Below are 17,732 nucleotides of genomic sequence, written 5' to 3' on the forward strand. Positions count from 1 at the left end.
CTGTTCTTGCAAATCCTTCATAGTGCCTGACTATTTCTACAGACCACCTCCCCTACAACTGCAAGAACCTCTGGATTAATCCAAATACTGTAGTACCAGTCTAAATAGTTATAGCAGTTGTCACTGAACTACTGCTTAGAAACAACATTCTGCCTACGTGACAGCTGGATATTGTTTATATTCAGAGATGAACATTCTTATTTCATAACAACTGCACTAAAAGCAGCCTCCTCCCTCCTGTCACCTTCTTCATTTAAATACATCATATACTGTATCTACCACAATCTAATAATAAATTAAATAATTGAGAAAGAATAAAACTAAAGTCCATGTATAGGAGCAAAAATCTCTCTTCTGTAGAGCTAGGACTCACAGAACTATGGCAATGTTGAAGACTCCAAGTGGGGAAAAAAATAAACAAAAAAAAGTAAAGAGTAACACAGCTGTGTAACAATGCTTGCCCACATTTTGTATGCTAAAACCAGAAGATCTCATATTTAAGAAGTGAACTTAGGCAACAGATAGCATTCATCCAAAATCATGGAAAGCATGTACTTACCTGCAGTTCCTAAGCTAAGTAGTACAGCAACCCAAAATACCCAGAACACAATTAGAATCAGAAAGGTCCAGAGTGGTTGGAACAGGAGGAAAGGAATTCTGCCAATGACTTTACCAACAATTTGAAAGAGCTGTACAGTGAACTGAAGCCTCTTTCTTAGCACAAGTATAAGGGAAAGCAGAACAACCTGTTACAGGAAATAAAAAGACAAATGGTTGTGGGTTTTTTTTCCCCTTAAGAAATGTCTGAGTTGTCAAATGTGGGATCAGGGGGTACGGATTTTACAAACACATGACATCAAGGCATTTTACACAAACTTACTGCACAATGGAAAAGCTTTCTGAGACAGTGCCTATATTTTCAAAGAGCCTGTGGATTAAAATCTAGTTTTCTGAAGTCATTACTACTGTTTTTTTAAAACCAAATAGGATTCATAAAGCTGTAATTCACCTAATGGAAGCAGTCTGTTTTACTTTACAGCAAACGCAAATGTACGTCACATGCTACACTCTGCTTTCATGTACCCTGTATGTCATGAACATTTAAACTTTGCTTGTACTCAGGTCAGCTTGCCACTGTTCACAATGGTAGGAGGACCAGCCCTTTTCTGCAGAAAGGACAGTAGCACAACCAAACTAATTTGTATGTATGGAAGCAAAGCAGACATAAAATGAAACCTCATTTAAATAAATTATTTTCTTCCCCCAAGGGAAAAAAAAAAAAAAAAAACAACAAAAAAAAACCACTGACAACAAAACGCCGAGTCAAAAACCCCACGATGTCACCAGTTCCTTCTCTATGACAAGGAACTATGAACAGCAGTTAAAAGAGAGGTTGGAATCTATAAAATAATAAATGCAACCAGTGGCAGTTGCTTCACTAGCTTTCTTGCCTGCTCTAGAAAAAGGCCACTGGCTCTGAAGAGAGGTGTAACCTGCAGCAGTGGGTGTTCCCACAGCTCTGTAAAGGACCGCCAGTTGTCCTGGAACACACATGCATACAAAGGAACTTTTTCTGACCCCTTCAGTAACAACAGAAGCAAAAAGGTGCAACTCTCAGAGGATATGAAAAAAAATCTGATCTGTGACACATTTATATTTGTCACTGTAAACTGTCAGACTGTTCATTTCTGGTGAATTCCAGCCTGTGGATCCTACTCTGCCTTAAGAAAACAGAAGGAACAATCGTTTTGACAAATGTCTCATGAACTACAAATTGTCTGAACACTCACATTGAGCAATGAGCCCTTTAACATTGCAACATCAGAGTGAAAAAATCACTTTAGAAATTGCAAGCCAGACTCATTTTCTGTTGGAAAACAAGGTTGAGAGAAAAGCAGAATTTAACCCCATAGCTTGAGGCCTAGACACTGCTGCCTGTGCTTCCCTACCTCTTTCATTGTCTAAAAGAGCTGTCAACCCTTTCTCCTACTGACACGGTAAGCTGAATCCACAGATCTCATGCCCACAACAAGCCAGTGCCCTTCTGGTCACGCAACATGATTCTCCAGTTAGCTGATACAGAAAAGATCGGGGATGGAACACAATTCTTACATTACTATACCACCAATGCTAACACTGTTTGTACAGGTGTGGCCGAGGCCTGTGCTGACAAACAAATTTCACAATGAAGATATGAAACTTTTTAAATGAGAGTAAGCAGATCTTCTAATTGAACCTAATTTTCAAATTTGGAAGGAATGAGGTATTATTTTTACTGTTGCAGAACCACTGTAGTTCAAGTTTTAAAGTTACAGCCTCTGCCACTGCTTAGGGTAAAACACTACTTACAGTAACTATCGTTGAGAAGATAGCATATCCGAGTAGAAATTTTACATTTTCCTTTTCTGTTTCCAATTCAGTGCTGGGATCGTTCCTGTAGTCATAATAGAGCCACCAGAGAACACCTGAGACAACTGAGCAAACAGGAGCAGCGTGAAGGTGAGCAGCAGCATGCTGCTGCTGGCAGGCTGGTGCCTGCCCGGCCCCCTGCCCCAGCCTCTCGCCCCCGTCGCACCCAAGCTGGGATCAGGAGTACCATCCCATAGCAGAGGGGCACAGCGTCAACGATCACAGAGAAAATTAACATAACAGTCTGTTAGTCTAAGGTAAACCCACAGCAGAACATTCGTTTTTCTTGCAGTTATTCTAAAGCTTGGGCATGTAATTTCATCGAGGAGCTACAAAGCTAACTTTCATGGAACAACAAGCTTAAGCTGGATATATTCTTATAGTTCTCCCTTTCTAAAGCAGGCAGTGTAGAACTTCACTAAATTTTCTTTGAAACAGTAGCATTTTCATAACTGTATTCATCTGCCAGAAGAAATGTTGTTTCCAGGCATCTATAAAAAAAAATTTAAAAATCATCATCATCCCAGCACTCAGCAGCTGGAACAGCACAGCCAGACCTTGGCACCAAAAGGCAGGCAGGGCTCAGCTTGGAAATGACTGTGGTAAGCCTAAGGTTACTGAGAATGGCCACAGAGAAAAAGGATAGCTATTTGTTCAGCTGCCTCTCCTTCAGTTCAGTGAGATGATCCATTTAACTAAGCATATGCTAAAAGGTAAATATACTTACATAACAACCCGAATACAACCAGTGCAATCAAAGTATGGACCAGAAGTGTCCGAATGAATCTGAATGCTAAAACCATTATAATAGAGAAGGCTGAAAAATATACAAAGTAAATTTATTATGAGTGTTACAAGCCATTTAACTCCTATTTACTTTAAATATACATTTAATGTTCTTCCAGAATTTGGGCTTTTATTTTTAAACAGTAGTCTGAAAAGCAACAGCATTTGGTAAAGCTGGCAATCTTGGTAACATTTAAAACTTAGTGACCTGTAACTTACTAATGAGGAGCTTATAACTGAAACATTTCACCTTGGACATTATTAGCTCTTCAATAATATTTTGTATAAGTTAAAAATAAATGGCATCAGCATGAACATTTTATCAACAGTTTCTTACAGTCCTTTGAAATGAGGTATATGATCACACCATGGAACACAGAATCTGATATTTCAGAGCTGTGCTTTGTCAGTCTGATGCCTCCTGATAAAACACATTCTCTCTTTCTTAAAAACAACTCTGCTCAGAGAATATTAAAAACATCACTTTTTAATTAAAAATATAAAGTTAATAGAAACATTTGAAACCTCACATTTTAGTTTATTCACTTTTTATTTATAACCTTACCTAGCGCAAGGATGCTCAGTCCTATCACAGTATCTCTTCCTGCCAATATTCCACTCAGAATTCGGTGAAACACATCCATTTCATTAACCATACTTATTAAGACAGATGCATATTTGGAATAGCATTCAGGATTTTGTGGAACACATCGATTAAATAATGGAAAAGATTTACTGGAAGGTTAAAAACAAAGATGGTAAAAAATATTAAGTACTGGACAGAGTTTAAAATCCACAGAGATGCATTCCACTATTCTCTTCCAAGCCCTCTGCAGTACCCCACCAGCATCCTCAACACAGTTTTGCAGCCAGAGCTGGCCAACCCGATCTGTAACGGGGCGGGCATCCCCCCTGCCCCGGAGGAGACCTTGTACATATTCTGACACAACAGGGCACTGGGCACGGGAGCAGTCTGTCGCAAAAGGCAGTTTTCTGTTTCATCTGCCAAATAAACTCCTAGCAGCATCGTGCCTATATCACTGTACTAGAACATCCATTCAAGATCAACCAGGGGGAAAAATGAACTACTATCTCAATTACCATCAGCATGTAACTCGTATTCCCCTTCTAGTCTGGCTTCGCCTGCTTTGCTCCCGTGTGTTCATGTAAAACCTGAACTCATGCTAACATAGCTGTAAGCTATGCTTTGTAGATAATTCTAGACCACAACAGCTTTGCACTGTTTTTATGGTATTTAAGCATTCCAAGAGCCACATCAAAACAATGTTTGTAAGGTACAATTAACACCACCAAATATTTACATACAAAATTATTTGGCACTCCCAGACAAGCTTCTGGAATATATTTGTTGTCCCACTTTTTCAATGCTCCACTACAACAGTCAAAGATATACCTAAAAAGGAGACGTCTGTTCATCAACAGTTAAAAGCTTCTCTGACTAGATCTGCTCCTACTATGAAATGTTGCTGTGCAAGATGACTAACTCTGCTGAGTTCCTTGCCAAACAGAAAAAAGCCTAAAGAGTCAATGAAATAAGTAAAACATGACATATTTTTTCATCAATTTACATGTTCTCCTTTGATCTGCTGTTTGTAATGTTTTTATGTGGCTCCTGTTTTCTTATGTTTGCTTTTTCCCTGTATGTTCTCTTGGTCAGAGCAGATGACTTAGCTCTGCAAACATGGAGATTCCAATTCTTTGCTGTATTTTCATGACACAGTGGAATTTAAAATCATGGGTTTAAGGATTTTGACTCACAAATACCAGATGTTAAAGACAGTGCCACCCACAGACCTGTGCTTCAAGCCAGCTGGCTATGAAATGATTCTGATAGAAATTTCTGAGTTCAGGATAATAAGTAAGGCCCAAGGCCACAGCATCTCTTCCTTGGCAGTGAGGGAAGAGCAAAAGTCTGTGCAAGACATAAATCACTCCTCACATGGAGTGCTCTTCTGATTTGGAGAGGAAAAATCTCTAACGGGTAGAGGAATGGAGGGAATGCAGTCCTTGTTCATTCTGTGGGACAGGACCCTGGTGTGTTCACAGGCACATGAGAACTCATAAGGATACATGTACAAAAATAAACAAACAAAGAAAAACCATTCTGACTGTAAAGCATCGAGTCAAATACAAAATGTGAGGAAGTAACAATCCTTAAGCAGTTTGGACTCAAGGGTGTTGTAGAGTACCCAGTAATTCTTACCTTGGTGGAACTGGCAGTGTGGGACATAGCTCAGCTGCCTTTGGATTTAGTGTGTAACTGGAAACGTTCAGGTTGTAAATACAAAGATAAGAACCTAAGAAGGAAGAAAAAAAAAAAAAAGGCAATTTAACATGAGTTAAAGTTTTAAAGAAAAACACATTATCCATTAAGTTTTGTTTACACTTATGCTTTGATCCCTTAGCAGGCCATATTCATCCCTGATACTCCAGTGGGAACGTAAATATCAAACTAGTTAACTGAGTAAATCTAAAGCAACCTCTGCAGAATCTTTTGCCTTCTAGACTTAACTATAATGACCATTTACTGATCTTCCTGGAGGGCAGGCACAGTTTGTTCCACAGTATGATACTTCAGCTCTAAACTCTTCTCATTAAGACAAGAGAAAAACCTAAAATGACAGAAGCTACAATAGATCTAGGTCCCTCATGATTTAGAACAGAATACATCTATATCCAGAAACTTAACATTTTCTGGGCTCTAGGCTAAATATTACCAGGTACTCCACTAATCATACTCTGCTCCATTATATAATGCTTCTGGGGAAGAACGGCTGGATACATTCAAGCCATTCAAAATGCAATACTGCCCTCTCCCTCGAGATAAACATGCAAGCAGCTTAATTGTGTAGATAGAATTTCATGCAATTTTATTCAGTTACACTGAAAATACTTTTATAATATCACAGGTGTTTACAGCTTTCTGTACATACCACATGATGGCAAACTACCCCAAAATGAAATTAGAACAAATGTTGCCAATTTAAATAACAAACCTTGCCAAACAAAACATCAAAAGAAGAAAGAATGGAATTCTGACCTACAACAAAAATAGTCACTAATATTCATATGGTCTGCAGTTTATGCATACCCTATAGAATAGAGTTTAGGCTACAGGTTATTTTATTTACATGTTGGACATGAATGAACTGGAACTGCATCTTTTACACAACAGCTACTTCTGACATTATATCCATTTAAACAGCAGAATAAAATAAAAAAATTTCTAGGTGGAATAGCGAACTTTGGGATCTGATGTCTAAAGGGATAAAACCACTTGTGTATCTTTGGAATTATTAATTCCACCAGAGCTTTAATTATGTGTAAAAGAACCAATTGAACAAGCTTCTCAAGCAGCATATGAGCTCTGTTCAACTGTCACCCCCACCAAACCACACTAGGTCATTCTAAGCAGCTAGTTTTCTGCTGCATAATCTCAGCATTGTACAGGAATTAATCAACAACTTTTGAATTTGCGTAAGAGAGCTGTAACATTTCTAGAACTATGGCTTTGAAATAAAGCAGAAACGAGACATTTTGTTTTCTGCTGGCATGGGCTGCTCAGGAAATTAATGGTAAGAAATTACTCCCTAGCGTAGCAAACATAGGAATAACAAAGTGAAAGCTGCTCAACTGTTCTACAGATACACTAAGATATTCATATTCCCTGTTGCACACCATTATGCCTTGCAAAACTCTGGAGGTCTTCCAAAGAGTTGAGTTGCTCTTGTGGACAACTAGACACACACAAGGAAAGTGAACTTATTTTGAGGCTTTGTGTTTCCAGGCTGCATGAATTCAGAAAGAAGACATACCTAGAAAGAAAGAAAAAAAAATCCTCTTTTCAAAAAACAACCTTTCTGTTTTTTTTAGGTTTAAATTCTGAGCCTTCTTTCCATCTTTTTAAAGCACTACAAAGCAAATGAAACCCTTTCTCCACTTACAATGGAAAAAAATGGAATTTGAAGTCAGAAGTTAAGAAGCAATTTGAGAATATGCTACATTTCTACACTTCACTTTATGTTCTTAAATGGGATCAGAAGCTGCCAAAGTGGGTGCCATTCTACAAGGACTAGGTCATGGGAGTCGACAGAATGACTGGGAACTTCCACACGCAACTTCGTTAAGTACAAAGCTTTGCTATATAGAATGACAGCTGGTTTGGCTGAAGTCCTATTCAAGATCCAGATTAAGAAGCAGCCACCATAAAGCATAACAATGTACCACATTTCCAAATTCTATCTTAACTTTTTAATTTCACTCACCATTTTGCACCGTTCTCACTTTTGCCTTTCAATAGATGCATGTATATATACACATATGTATACGATTGACAACTAGAAGATGTGTATCTTATTAAGTTCTCAAACATTTGATTTATTTAGACATTATCTCATGTACTTACTTTTTATTAGTCATGTCCTGTCCAGAAAGGGGTGCCCCTTTTACAGGAGTGTTCTTCCTACCACATACGTTCCCAAAGCTGTCATACCCGAGAACAAGTCTTTCTGCGGCCCCAGCCATCACAGCATAGCCAGTTATAAACATCTGTTAAAATATTTTAAAATGTGAAATCATGTTACAGTAGCTTTTCCTTCCCATTCAATAACTACTCCTTTTCACCTAGGCATGTTTGTCTTGTGGATGCAAACAGTTAAATCTAAAATTCACCCTTCTGCCCAAAGCCAAAGCAAGTCATACAGACAAGTTTAGCCCTATTGCCTTCTTAGAGCTTTCCTTCATCTATTGTTGAAAGTATATAAATTAAGCAAAGTATCACAGGAGAAGATAGGGGTCCTGATGAAAATAATAGGAAAGAAGTAGCAAGGTGCTGAACACTGCCTCTACCCACATTCATGTGTGTCACTGGGCAAGGTCACTCAAATGGTAATTTTTCACACCTGCTCACTGCTGCTCATTTTTCAGGGTGCCCTTCAAGAGACACCTGGGCAATACAGCTGCGGAAATGTTGATCCCTTGCACCTGCTAGTAAATTTAATCAGAGGTATATTTCAAACACATGAAATATGATTAAAATTCAGGTTAACTGAAATTTTGGGAAGCTGCATTAACACATGTGAAAAACCTGGAGAGAGCCACACTGTGGACTTACGTGACACTGCACTGATCTTCTAGATGCTCTGCTGTTAGATCAAAGCTCCAGTAGATCAGCTCCCTGTGAAACCCAAGGGCAGCAAAGCACCTCCGTTGGCCAAGAAGCAGCAACCCTTGGTCAACATAAGACACCTTGCCTAGGAATGCAGCTTAAATTCTGCTCATGTACCCCATGAGGGACAAAACACCCCTTTAAAAGAACCTTCCCAAGTACCAAGAAGCAGTAATGATTCTTCTGGGAAGCTGGTGAACTCCTGAGCACTACTTTACCCAAAGGCTTCTTTGCAGCACTCCAGCTATTGAAGAACTCAGCAATTTAGTTGCCTCTTCTGTCCCATGGGGTGTAAACCACATTTCACACAGACCCAAGGACACCAAGCTAAGCTCTACGACTACATGCCAACTGCTGGCAGCAGCAGGTCTCCCGAGTCCCACAGTAACCACTACTATGTTGCATGGATACTGTGGAGTATCGGCTGAGCTGGAGACAGATTGCACATATTAGATCCAGCACAACTGCTTTCTTGCTTAAGTTTTAGAGCCTTTATTTGCTATTCCACTTTCAACATTTGTGACCAAAGAGGGGATCAGAGCAAAAAACGAGTCTCATACACAAACATGTAAGCATGTGCTTCTACAGTCCCCAATATAGTCTCATTTTCGCTTATATGTTTGCAGTCTAACTATTTTTTTTTTTTAAATTATGACTGCATGTTAGTGCCATCTCAATATGGAGATCTTTGTTGAGACTCCACAATTAAAGCTGATGTACTACTTGTGGATGCGACATTGGTTACAACAAGAAAGTCTTCTCAGATCCAGTTTATTTACATTGCAAATGTTTGTTAAATAAATTATTCTCAGAAGAAAAAGGAGAAATGAACCAGCATTGTAACTCAACCTGAAATATGCTTTCAGAAAAATTTCAGCATTCCTTCTAAAGATGGATGTTACAGGTCCATTGCCATCAGTACGGCAAATACTGTGTACATGTGATTTTTTTTTTTTTAAGTGCAGAATGCTGGATACAAGCCATAAATATTGTTAAATAACAGACAGCCATATGACTGCTGGAGGGGTGTGTCTATACATGCTGGTGATATGCATTTCCACAGAGTTATTAATATGTTTTCAATTTTTTCCATTATGTGCGAAAAACAGTGCCGCCAAAAATTTTTTTTAAAAATCAGATTGAATAAAAGAAAACAGAGATGTATGCAATAATCTGTTTCACTGAAACTGAGCAATAAAAACAGTAAGAGAAAACAAACAAAAATCCTAAATCCTCACCATTTGACAGGTTTAATTTTTGGCATTCCCTGATCCACTGATCAAAGCACTAAGCATAAGACAGCATGTAAAAAAAACCTATTCTGTTCACAAAGTTCAGCTTCCACTTATGAAGTATTCAAAACACGTATGTATTCTTCTGTGTTAGGTTTCAGTAAGAGTTATTAGGAATTGAACTGATTAATAGAATCCTGAACTGATTAACAGGATCCTGAGTAGTCTCAGACATATGAAAAAAACATTCACACTTAGGAAAGATGAAGTCTGTTCCTGAAAGTTTGCATGCTCTTCTAAGCACAGGACATACAGTGACTTGATACACCATCAGATGGTCTATCAAGTCTTGTTGCAAGATAACAAGGCTACAATGAATAAGTAGAAAATCAGAGCGCATTCAGATCCTGGACTAATTTACAGAAAAGTGAATTCTAAATAAGCCGGCTCTGTGTATACATGGCATCTAAAGCAAATGGGCAGAACCTGAAAGTCTGTGTAACAGACGCTGCAATAAAGCACTGCACCTCCACAAAGGCCAGTTAAGTGTGAGACCCTAACACCTGTGGCCATGATAATTCCAGGTTACATTTATTATAACACAGTGCAGAACCCCATTAACTCTGGATCTGATTTTTCTTCCAGAAAAAATGCATGCTTACCAAACCAGCCCAGAAAAGAAAGAAGAGGAGCAACCAGAGCGTGTCTGTGCACTTTCTGTAAATGACTGGTCTCCATTCCCTCGGTTCAGAAACACTACCTCCAGAATCCTAAAATGAAACAAAGAAAAGCAGAAACCACAAGCTTCCTGTGAAATTAAACTCAAGTTTCGAACGGCTGAGATTTCTGAGAGAGCATGACCTTGCACTTCAAATGCCGAACACCTGGAAGCTGTCTGTCCGCGACAGCGGCGCAGCTCGCCCACGCCGAGGTGCGTTGACACCCCCCCGACCCCCACGTCCCGCCCCCCGCCGCCCCGGCCCGGCGCTCACCTGCTGCCGGCCCCTGCGCCGCGCCATGCTCCCGCCCGCCGGGCCGGGCCGTGCTGCGCGGGGGCGGCAGGCGGGCCCGGGGCGCGGCCGCGGCGGGGCGACGCTGGCCGGGGCACGGCAGCGGGGCACTGCACCAGCGCCCGCCGTGCGCGCCGCGGGGCCGGGCCCGCCCGGGAGGAGCGGCCGGGCGGCGGCACCGCCGGCAGCTCCGCCTGCCGCGGCCGGGCACCGCCGGCCCCGGCCCGACCGCGCCTCCCGCAGCCGCAGGGCGGGCGGGCCGCGGCCCCGCCGGGCAGCCGCGCGTGCGGCCGGGAAACGGCATTTCTCTCCCTGAAGCTGAAGGGCCGGCGGGCGGCAGGCGCTCCGCGCAGCCCCGCTGCGCTGCTGCGGTTCGGTGCGGGGGCAGGGGCTGCCCGGGCGGGCCCGGGGGGCGGGGAGCGGCAGTCTCCACCATTAGTGACTTTATTTACGGGAGTAACCGCAGTTTGGTATTGCCAAGGTCACAGGGGGGGCGTTTTCCTTGTGTAAAGCCAACTGACGCTGATACCCGCTTGGCTATGCTGGCTGCACCATCAATACGCAGCCCGCAGATCCTTATCAGCTTTTTTGTTGGTGGTGGTTTTGTTTGTTGTTTGTACAGTTACATTACACTGACATGTTATGTTAGACAATAATCACCTCTCACCGATGTCCATATGAATTTTGCATGTACAGGAATAACCACACTGAATTAGACCAGTGCTTGTAACTTGAATGACCAACAAATGCAGAAGTTATTAGACACTTTTAATAACCTATTTTCTCAGTGCTGTCCCTATTATATGTTCACTAAGTTCAGCTCAACAATCTAGAGAAAATTAATACTACAAATTGCAAAGATATTAAAAGTATGGTTTTGTTCCCTTCCTGACAGTCAATGGAAAAAAAACCCTTCCTCTTAAGTAATACAACATCTGCAACTGCAATAAAACTGAATTAAATTGAAGCTATTTTGGAAAACTGTTTAAAAATCGGTCCAACTTGTATAGGACAGAGCATGAGGCTGGTTTTGCTTAGAAAAAAGAACTTATGCCAATTCTCAAGTGAAAATGTGGAATGAAACTTTGGTAACCAACTAGCATAGACGGAAGTAAATTGGTAATATCAGAAACTGGGATGTAAAAAAAATAATTAATCTCTGTCCCAGAGCATTTCACAATCCTTCTAAGACAACTGGAAATAAAATTTTTAAAAAAGTTAACTTGCACAATGTTTCTGAAATAGAAACTTTTTTAACTGATTTAACAGAGCTTGGTACAATTCTGATTTAATGTTACCACTGCCACATCTTCCCCCCTTTACCCTCCCCCCAGTGGTTCTGAGAAAACATGGCAGGAAAAATTTCTAAAAACTCTATGTCTCACAAACAATTTATTAAACCATTTAGTTTCCAGCCAACTCACAGTTCTTGTCTTTATCAGCATTGTATCTTTTAATGCTCATTATTCATCAGTTTGTAGAGAGCTTTCATAATTTGTGTGAAAATTATAATAAAATTCTAAAATTTAATACATGTTGAAAAAGTAATTTTGTGTCTAGAAAACCTAAATAGAGAAAATAACTTTTCCTTCACTTTGTGCTATTGCACTTTAAAAATATGCGAAAAGAGTAATTTTCCCTTGAAATACAAATGTGAAATTTCATGTGAAACTTAACTTTTTTCCATAAGGGTTTAGTATTTTAATTATATCAAGAAAAATAACCCATATTAGTAATAACTTTTAACTTAGACACAAAGAGTAACCTCATTATCTTATTAAGAAAAATAATTCTAAACGAACAATAGCAATGATGAAGGCTGATAGTAGAATTTGATGGCTTGCTGTCATCACATGCTAATATCAGCTTTCATTGTTGATCTGGCCCTTTTTGAATGATTCTCAAGCTTTGTGTTACATTCTTACTGTGAAAAAAAGAAAACAGTAAGTGGAACAAATACTCTTAATAAAACCCAGATTCCAGGCAACTAAAGTTCATGGAAAAATACTGGAATCAGTGTTAAGGCCTGCTTTTACTGAGAAATATCAATCATAGTTCTTGTATTCCTTCAATTAGCCTAGGAAAAGTTATCTTATATTTGATAGCAAGTAAATCAGGATTGGAATAGGATTTTTTTATTATATGTAAATTAAGTATTTTAATTGTAGTAGGTTTTTTTCAGGATTTCAAACATGATCAAATAAAACATTTACTGTACTTAGTAACACATGAGTAATTTTGTCGTGTGTCACTAGGTGGTGCTCTGCTCCTTGTTTAGAGTTACAGCATTTCGGATGGCTGCGGAGAGGGTGATGTTATGGTTAGCCAGTACTCACAAATGAGGATTTTCATGTTAACAGTTGAAGAGAATACCAGGAAGCAAGGCTCAGATCGGATAAGGGATTTAAACATCCACATCCAAAATATAATACAAAAACCTCTTGCTTGTTATTTGTCCAATCCTGCAAGTGGCCAAATCGCCAAAATGGATTTTAAACTTTCTGTTTTGTCACTTTCACAGAAAGGAGCCTGGTTCTGCAGCTGAGCACTTCAAGCACTCAGTGGAGAGTAGGGAGTTTTAGAATGGACATTTTGTAGAGTTGATCCAGTTTAACCGGAAACAGTAATGAGATTAAAAAGAGTTCTGGAAAAAGAGTATTGGATTACAGACGAATGGCTTGGCCAGAGAAGTGAGCACTGGCTTGTGCTCTCTCTCTCCAGAGAAAAGCCCAGGTTGGAGCCTTTGGTCTCTGTCCCCTGGTCTACATGCACAAGATGCTGACTTTATAATATGCTTCATTTAAGTCTTGTATCCAACTACAGTCACTTTCCTGGGAGATTAGTATTATGAGGATCCACATTCCTTTATGTGTCTTCACTGCTCTGTAGTATTTCTTGTAAAGGCAAAAAAATACTTAAAATTCTGGAGCAGCCGGGAATTCACAGTGATTTAGTTGTGAATTAAGACAGTAACCATTCAACCTGCTTGGTGTGTTGTGGTGGGACAACCACTGGAAGGGAGATTAACATTTACCTTTCAAGACTATTTGTCATTTTTAAGAGCTTTTTTTACATGTTACCCATCTTCAGACATGTTGATGAGCATCAGCGATAAAAATTATGAACAGCAGCAATGAAACTCAGAGGCATTTTTCTCTGGTTTTGATTCTTTGTTTTTCACAAAGTTACCCAGAATATATAGCAGAAAACAGCCATAAACTCAAGCTTCCTGACTTCAAGCCTCTGCTTTAATCACAAGGTTCTTATTATTTCTTATGAGTGTGTTGTTCACTCACAGAGAGTGAACCCTGGTGCTGCCTGCATTTAAGGCTCAACTTTCTTACCAGGAAATTTACCTGCTTAAAACTGGGTCAGGAATGTGGGTTGGGAGAGGAAGGTCTGAAATGAAAACATGACAGTTCCTTGCTAGACTGGTTAAGTGAGAGGACTACCCCTATCTGTATCCCCTTTGGGGTCAGACAAGGGACAGAGACCAATTACTTTAATAGCAGGACACAGCAACTGAGAAAGTCAACCTAAAAGCAAACATTTTCTGCCTAATTAGAGAAGGTGCAGCTGAGCATAATTTCTATTACTTATCTTGCTTATGTACAGTAGCTTAGCAAGTATGCACTATTCTCTATATGTAGCTATGTTACTTGGAATATCCTGAAATGAAATGCCCTGAGACTGAACATAATGCCACCTATTATGTTCAAGCTGCTAGTCAGGTTTTCTGACAATTTCTACTCTAAGACCTGGTGTTTATGACCTTGCCTCACTTGAACCATTCAGTCTGAAATTTCTCATGGCAGATGCTGAAGATTTTTGGACAACTTCAGCACAAAATATTCAGTCACTTCTAAGAATGAAATTAGAGGAGCAGACATTATGGTATCCCCTTTTTGGGTAGTAGTAAAGAAATTCTTATAAATTATTTGGATCAGAGATTTTTAATGGACTAGGAGAAAGAAGTGCTTTCTACTTTTTCTCATGTCTGAGAAACTACCTCCACATTTGCCCCAATCACTTTGATGATAAATCACAATGTATGCTCAGTCGATTTGCTGAGCTTCATAGCTAAGGAATCTGAAGACTGTGTCTGAATGGTGTACTCCTGAGCCTGCCTGAGACAGTTTGAACTACACTGAAATGTGCTTCTGACCTGCCACTTGCTTTCCCTGTTTTGCCTGTGCCTCGGTGATTGTCCTGGTGGTGGCCAGCACAGTGGCCATAGAAGGATCCTGTGAGATGAATGTAAAGAAAAACAAAAGGAGAAATGACTACTGCTGTTAAACAGCTTTGTGGAGTTGATAGGGAACAACTGGTTAGTAAGGAAAGCAGGGCTAGGAGCTCTCTGAGAAGGATTAGGGGATTCATAAAGGTCAGGAAGGATCATTAAAGCATTTAACTTAATGCTGTATACAGTGGGCCATTATGCCTCTTTTGAGCCACAGTGATTGTGACTGACTGAAAACCAGGACTGGCTTGGCAAAGGCAGGCGAAACAGAAGCCTTAAAGGAAAATGAAGGACTGTGACAGTAGAGGAGTGGCAGCCAGAGAGAAGAGGTGGACAGAAGACTGGCTGGTGAGAGACAGCATGCAGGATTGGAGGGAAGGGTCTTCTGGATGTGAATGAGGCTGAGCACCAGGAGCAGATGACTGGAAAAATGAAGTAAAGCTTGAACAAAGAAGGAACCTGAGAGCTAAGAGAGGTTAGGATTGGTATAAGGAGGTGTACAACCAGCCAGGGAAGAAGAGTGTAGATCAGAAAACCATGAAAGCTATGTGGGGATTAAACAAGCAATAGCACAATTCTCGAAGATACATGAAAGACTAAGACTGTGGGGAATGAGCAAAGGAATCCAGGTCTGCTACCACACCCTTTCACAGCCCGAGTATCTCCTTTCCTCTGCTGTCAGCAAACATTCAATACTGACTTGAAAGTGCCCTGTCACACTCTGGCCTGACTAACAACTCAAATCACCCTACCAGGTTTCTGATCAACCTGCTAGTACTGTCAATTATTCCAGTGGGTCAGCTGGCAGAAGTCTGTCCTATGTATCTAGGGAATCCAATTCTTTTGATGACTTGAGTTAGTGTCTTTATAATGCTCCATGTTAGCTTTTTTGTTTGCTCATCTAGAAAATCCCACCTGATATGTTTACAGCTAGAAAGTTAACTACTCTGTTATCCATAGAATCATGAAAATGCATAAAAGATAACCAATTTTTTTTTCTAGTAATTTGATGATTTTTTAGGTGCTCCACTTCTCACCCTTAAAAATCACTTGAATTTAACAAGTTAATAAACAATTAATAAACCAGTTATTTCCAGCTTCCAATGAACTTCAATCCCACCTTCTTCTGGGTATCTCAAATGCATTGAGGAACTCTATTTTTATTTCAGAATATTGGTTATTGAGTAGATTATCCAGGAATCTAGAAGAATAGGGTATGCACATTTTATAGCCCAGCTATATAGCTTTGGCTTACTATTGCTAACGACCACCTCTCCTGTGAGTTACCAACCACATGAATCATTCAAGGAAGGAGTATAATGCCACAAAGTTAATTTGTTCCACTTTCCATATGAGCAAGCAGAGATCTGCACAAAGAGCCCTTTCATCCCTGTCAGTAAGTGAGCTAGAGTACAGCATGACCCTAGGAAAGTGTTTTCAGTGTGTTTGCTGAGCTGAATCTGATAATAAAGTTTAGTGCTGACTCATTTCAAGATTTCAGAACAGAGCAAGAGGATCAGTGTTTCAGGATTACGTGGTACTTTATATACCAACCCAGACAAGAAACAGCACTAGAGCTGTAGCTTTGCAGGATGTCAGAATTACAGTGCACTTAGTGTTCTGACTTGTAAATGGCATGGGTAGCATAAGATGAAAGAGCTTGAACTGGAACTACTTCTGTTGTTCAGGACTGTTAATGTTCCTTTCCAGTCCAAAGAGTAGACATGCCAGTGCACCTGAGTGCATCAGGACAGAGAACAGAGAAGTAATTGTATTGCTTTTCACAACACCCCCGCAAAAAGCCAGGGATGGGAATTGCTTGAGTTTCAGAGAAACTGGAAAGTGAAAGATGTGGATTTGTAAGGTTGGAGAAGGGTGGCTTGTTCTGTAAATTATGTAAATGGAAGGCAAGATGGAAGGTGTTCTTGAGAGCAGCAAAGAAAACAGAATAATCTAGGATAAACCCAAATCAAACAGGCAGCTAGCAAAAGGCATCAGGCTGGACCACACGGAATCTATAGAAATACCTGTGACCTACACAGTCATGTCTAGTTCTGAATGAAAAGGATGAGAGGTTTGCATTAATTGGGTGGAGACCAGGGCAGTGTGGTTTTTATCAACACTGAGATAAGCAACAGATTCATTACAAGGACTAGAGGGAAGTCTTTTGTGCCAGCACAAGATCCTTCATTGATAATTTAGTTCTTGTAAGGACAATTTATATTAATGGATTCAACTACTGAATGGTTGCCAGTGAAAAATAATCATGTTGAATCCAGACAGCTTGGACGGTAGGCTTGACGTGAGGCCTGCACAGGGAGCTGCTGCTGCCACTGCAGATCTCCCCACATGATGTCACTCTCGGGCAGTTTTAGCAGCCCTGACCTTTGCCTACAGCAGAAGGGGCATGAACTCCAGATGGCAAACCTGTATATAGAGCATCACTTTGTCTACAGTATCTTCTAAGTGGCCTATGTGCTATTTTATTGTTGCTTTTAGTTTTGGACTTTCTGGGCACTGCTTTTCACTGATTCCTCTAGTGACTACTTAAGACTAATTTTATGGATTTACTGTGTCTAGACATTTATTGTACGGAGGTTTAAAAGCATGTACAATTCTATCTGTATTTTATAGTTGTCTTTTTAAAACAAAACCTGTTAGTGTACAATGGAGTTTGGACAGCAGCATATATATTCCTGTTTTTTCTTTTTGCAAATAACACAGTTTTTATGTAGAGAAGAAATCAAACTGTCTAGTCTATTCAAACCTAGTGGTCCCAATCACACCATAGGCAGCCAGCAGAGAATCTATTCAAGTTATTAGGCTATTTGTAGACTTCATTGTATTCACTGCACAGTATGGCCTAT

At 40.1% G+C, this 17,732-nt stretch overlaps 1 protein-coding gene across 2 annotated transcripts in view; it reads right to left on the reverse strand.

Annotated features, from left to right (window-relative positions):
- SLC44A3 (solute carrier family 44 member 3) overlaps positions 1-10,681 on the reverse strand; it is a 39,751-nt gene extending 29,070 nt beyond the window's left edge. For both annotated transcript variants that reach the window (XM_042784389.1, XM_042784387.1), the window contains exons 1-9: positions 10,608-10,681; positions 10,278-10,385; positions 7,622-7,764; positions 6,895-7,031; positions 5,420-5,513; positions 3,761-3,930; positions 3,137-3,226; positions 2,350-2,474; positions 560-746 (exon numbers count right to left, since the gene is read on the reverse strand). In XM_042784389.1, the coding sequence (XP_042640323.1) occupies positions 560-746; positions 2,350-2,474; positions 3,137-3,226; positions 3,761-3,930; positions 5,420-5,513; positions 6,895-7,031; positions 7,622-7,764; positions 10,278-10,385; positions 10,608-10,634 (1,081 nt within the window). In that variant the 5' untranslated portion in view covers positions 10,635-10,681. The remainder of the gene's footprint in view (positions 1-559; positions 747-2,349; positions 2,475-3,136; positions 3,227-3,760; positions 3,931-5,419; positions 5,514-6,894; positions 7,032-7,621; positions 7,765-10,277; positions 10,386-10,607) is intronic.
- Between the last annotated feature and the right edge of the window lie 7,051 nt (positions 10,682-17,732).

The sequence above is a fragment of the Tyto alba genome, unplaced genomic scaffold (genome assembly GCF_018691265.1).
Source record: "Tyto alba isolate M040663 unplaced genomic scaffold, T.alba_DEE_v4.0 Super-Scaffold_1000006, whole genome shotgun sequence".
Lineage (NCBI taxonomy): Eukaryota > Metazoa > Chordata > Aves > Strigiformes > Tytonidae > Tyto > Tyto alba.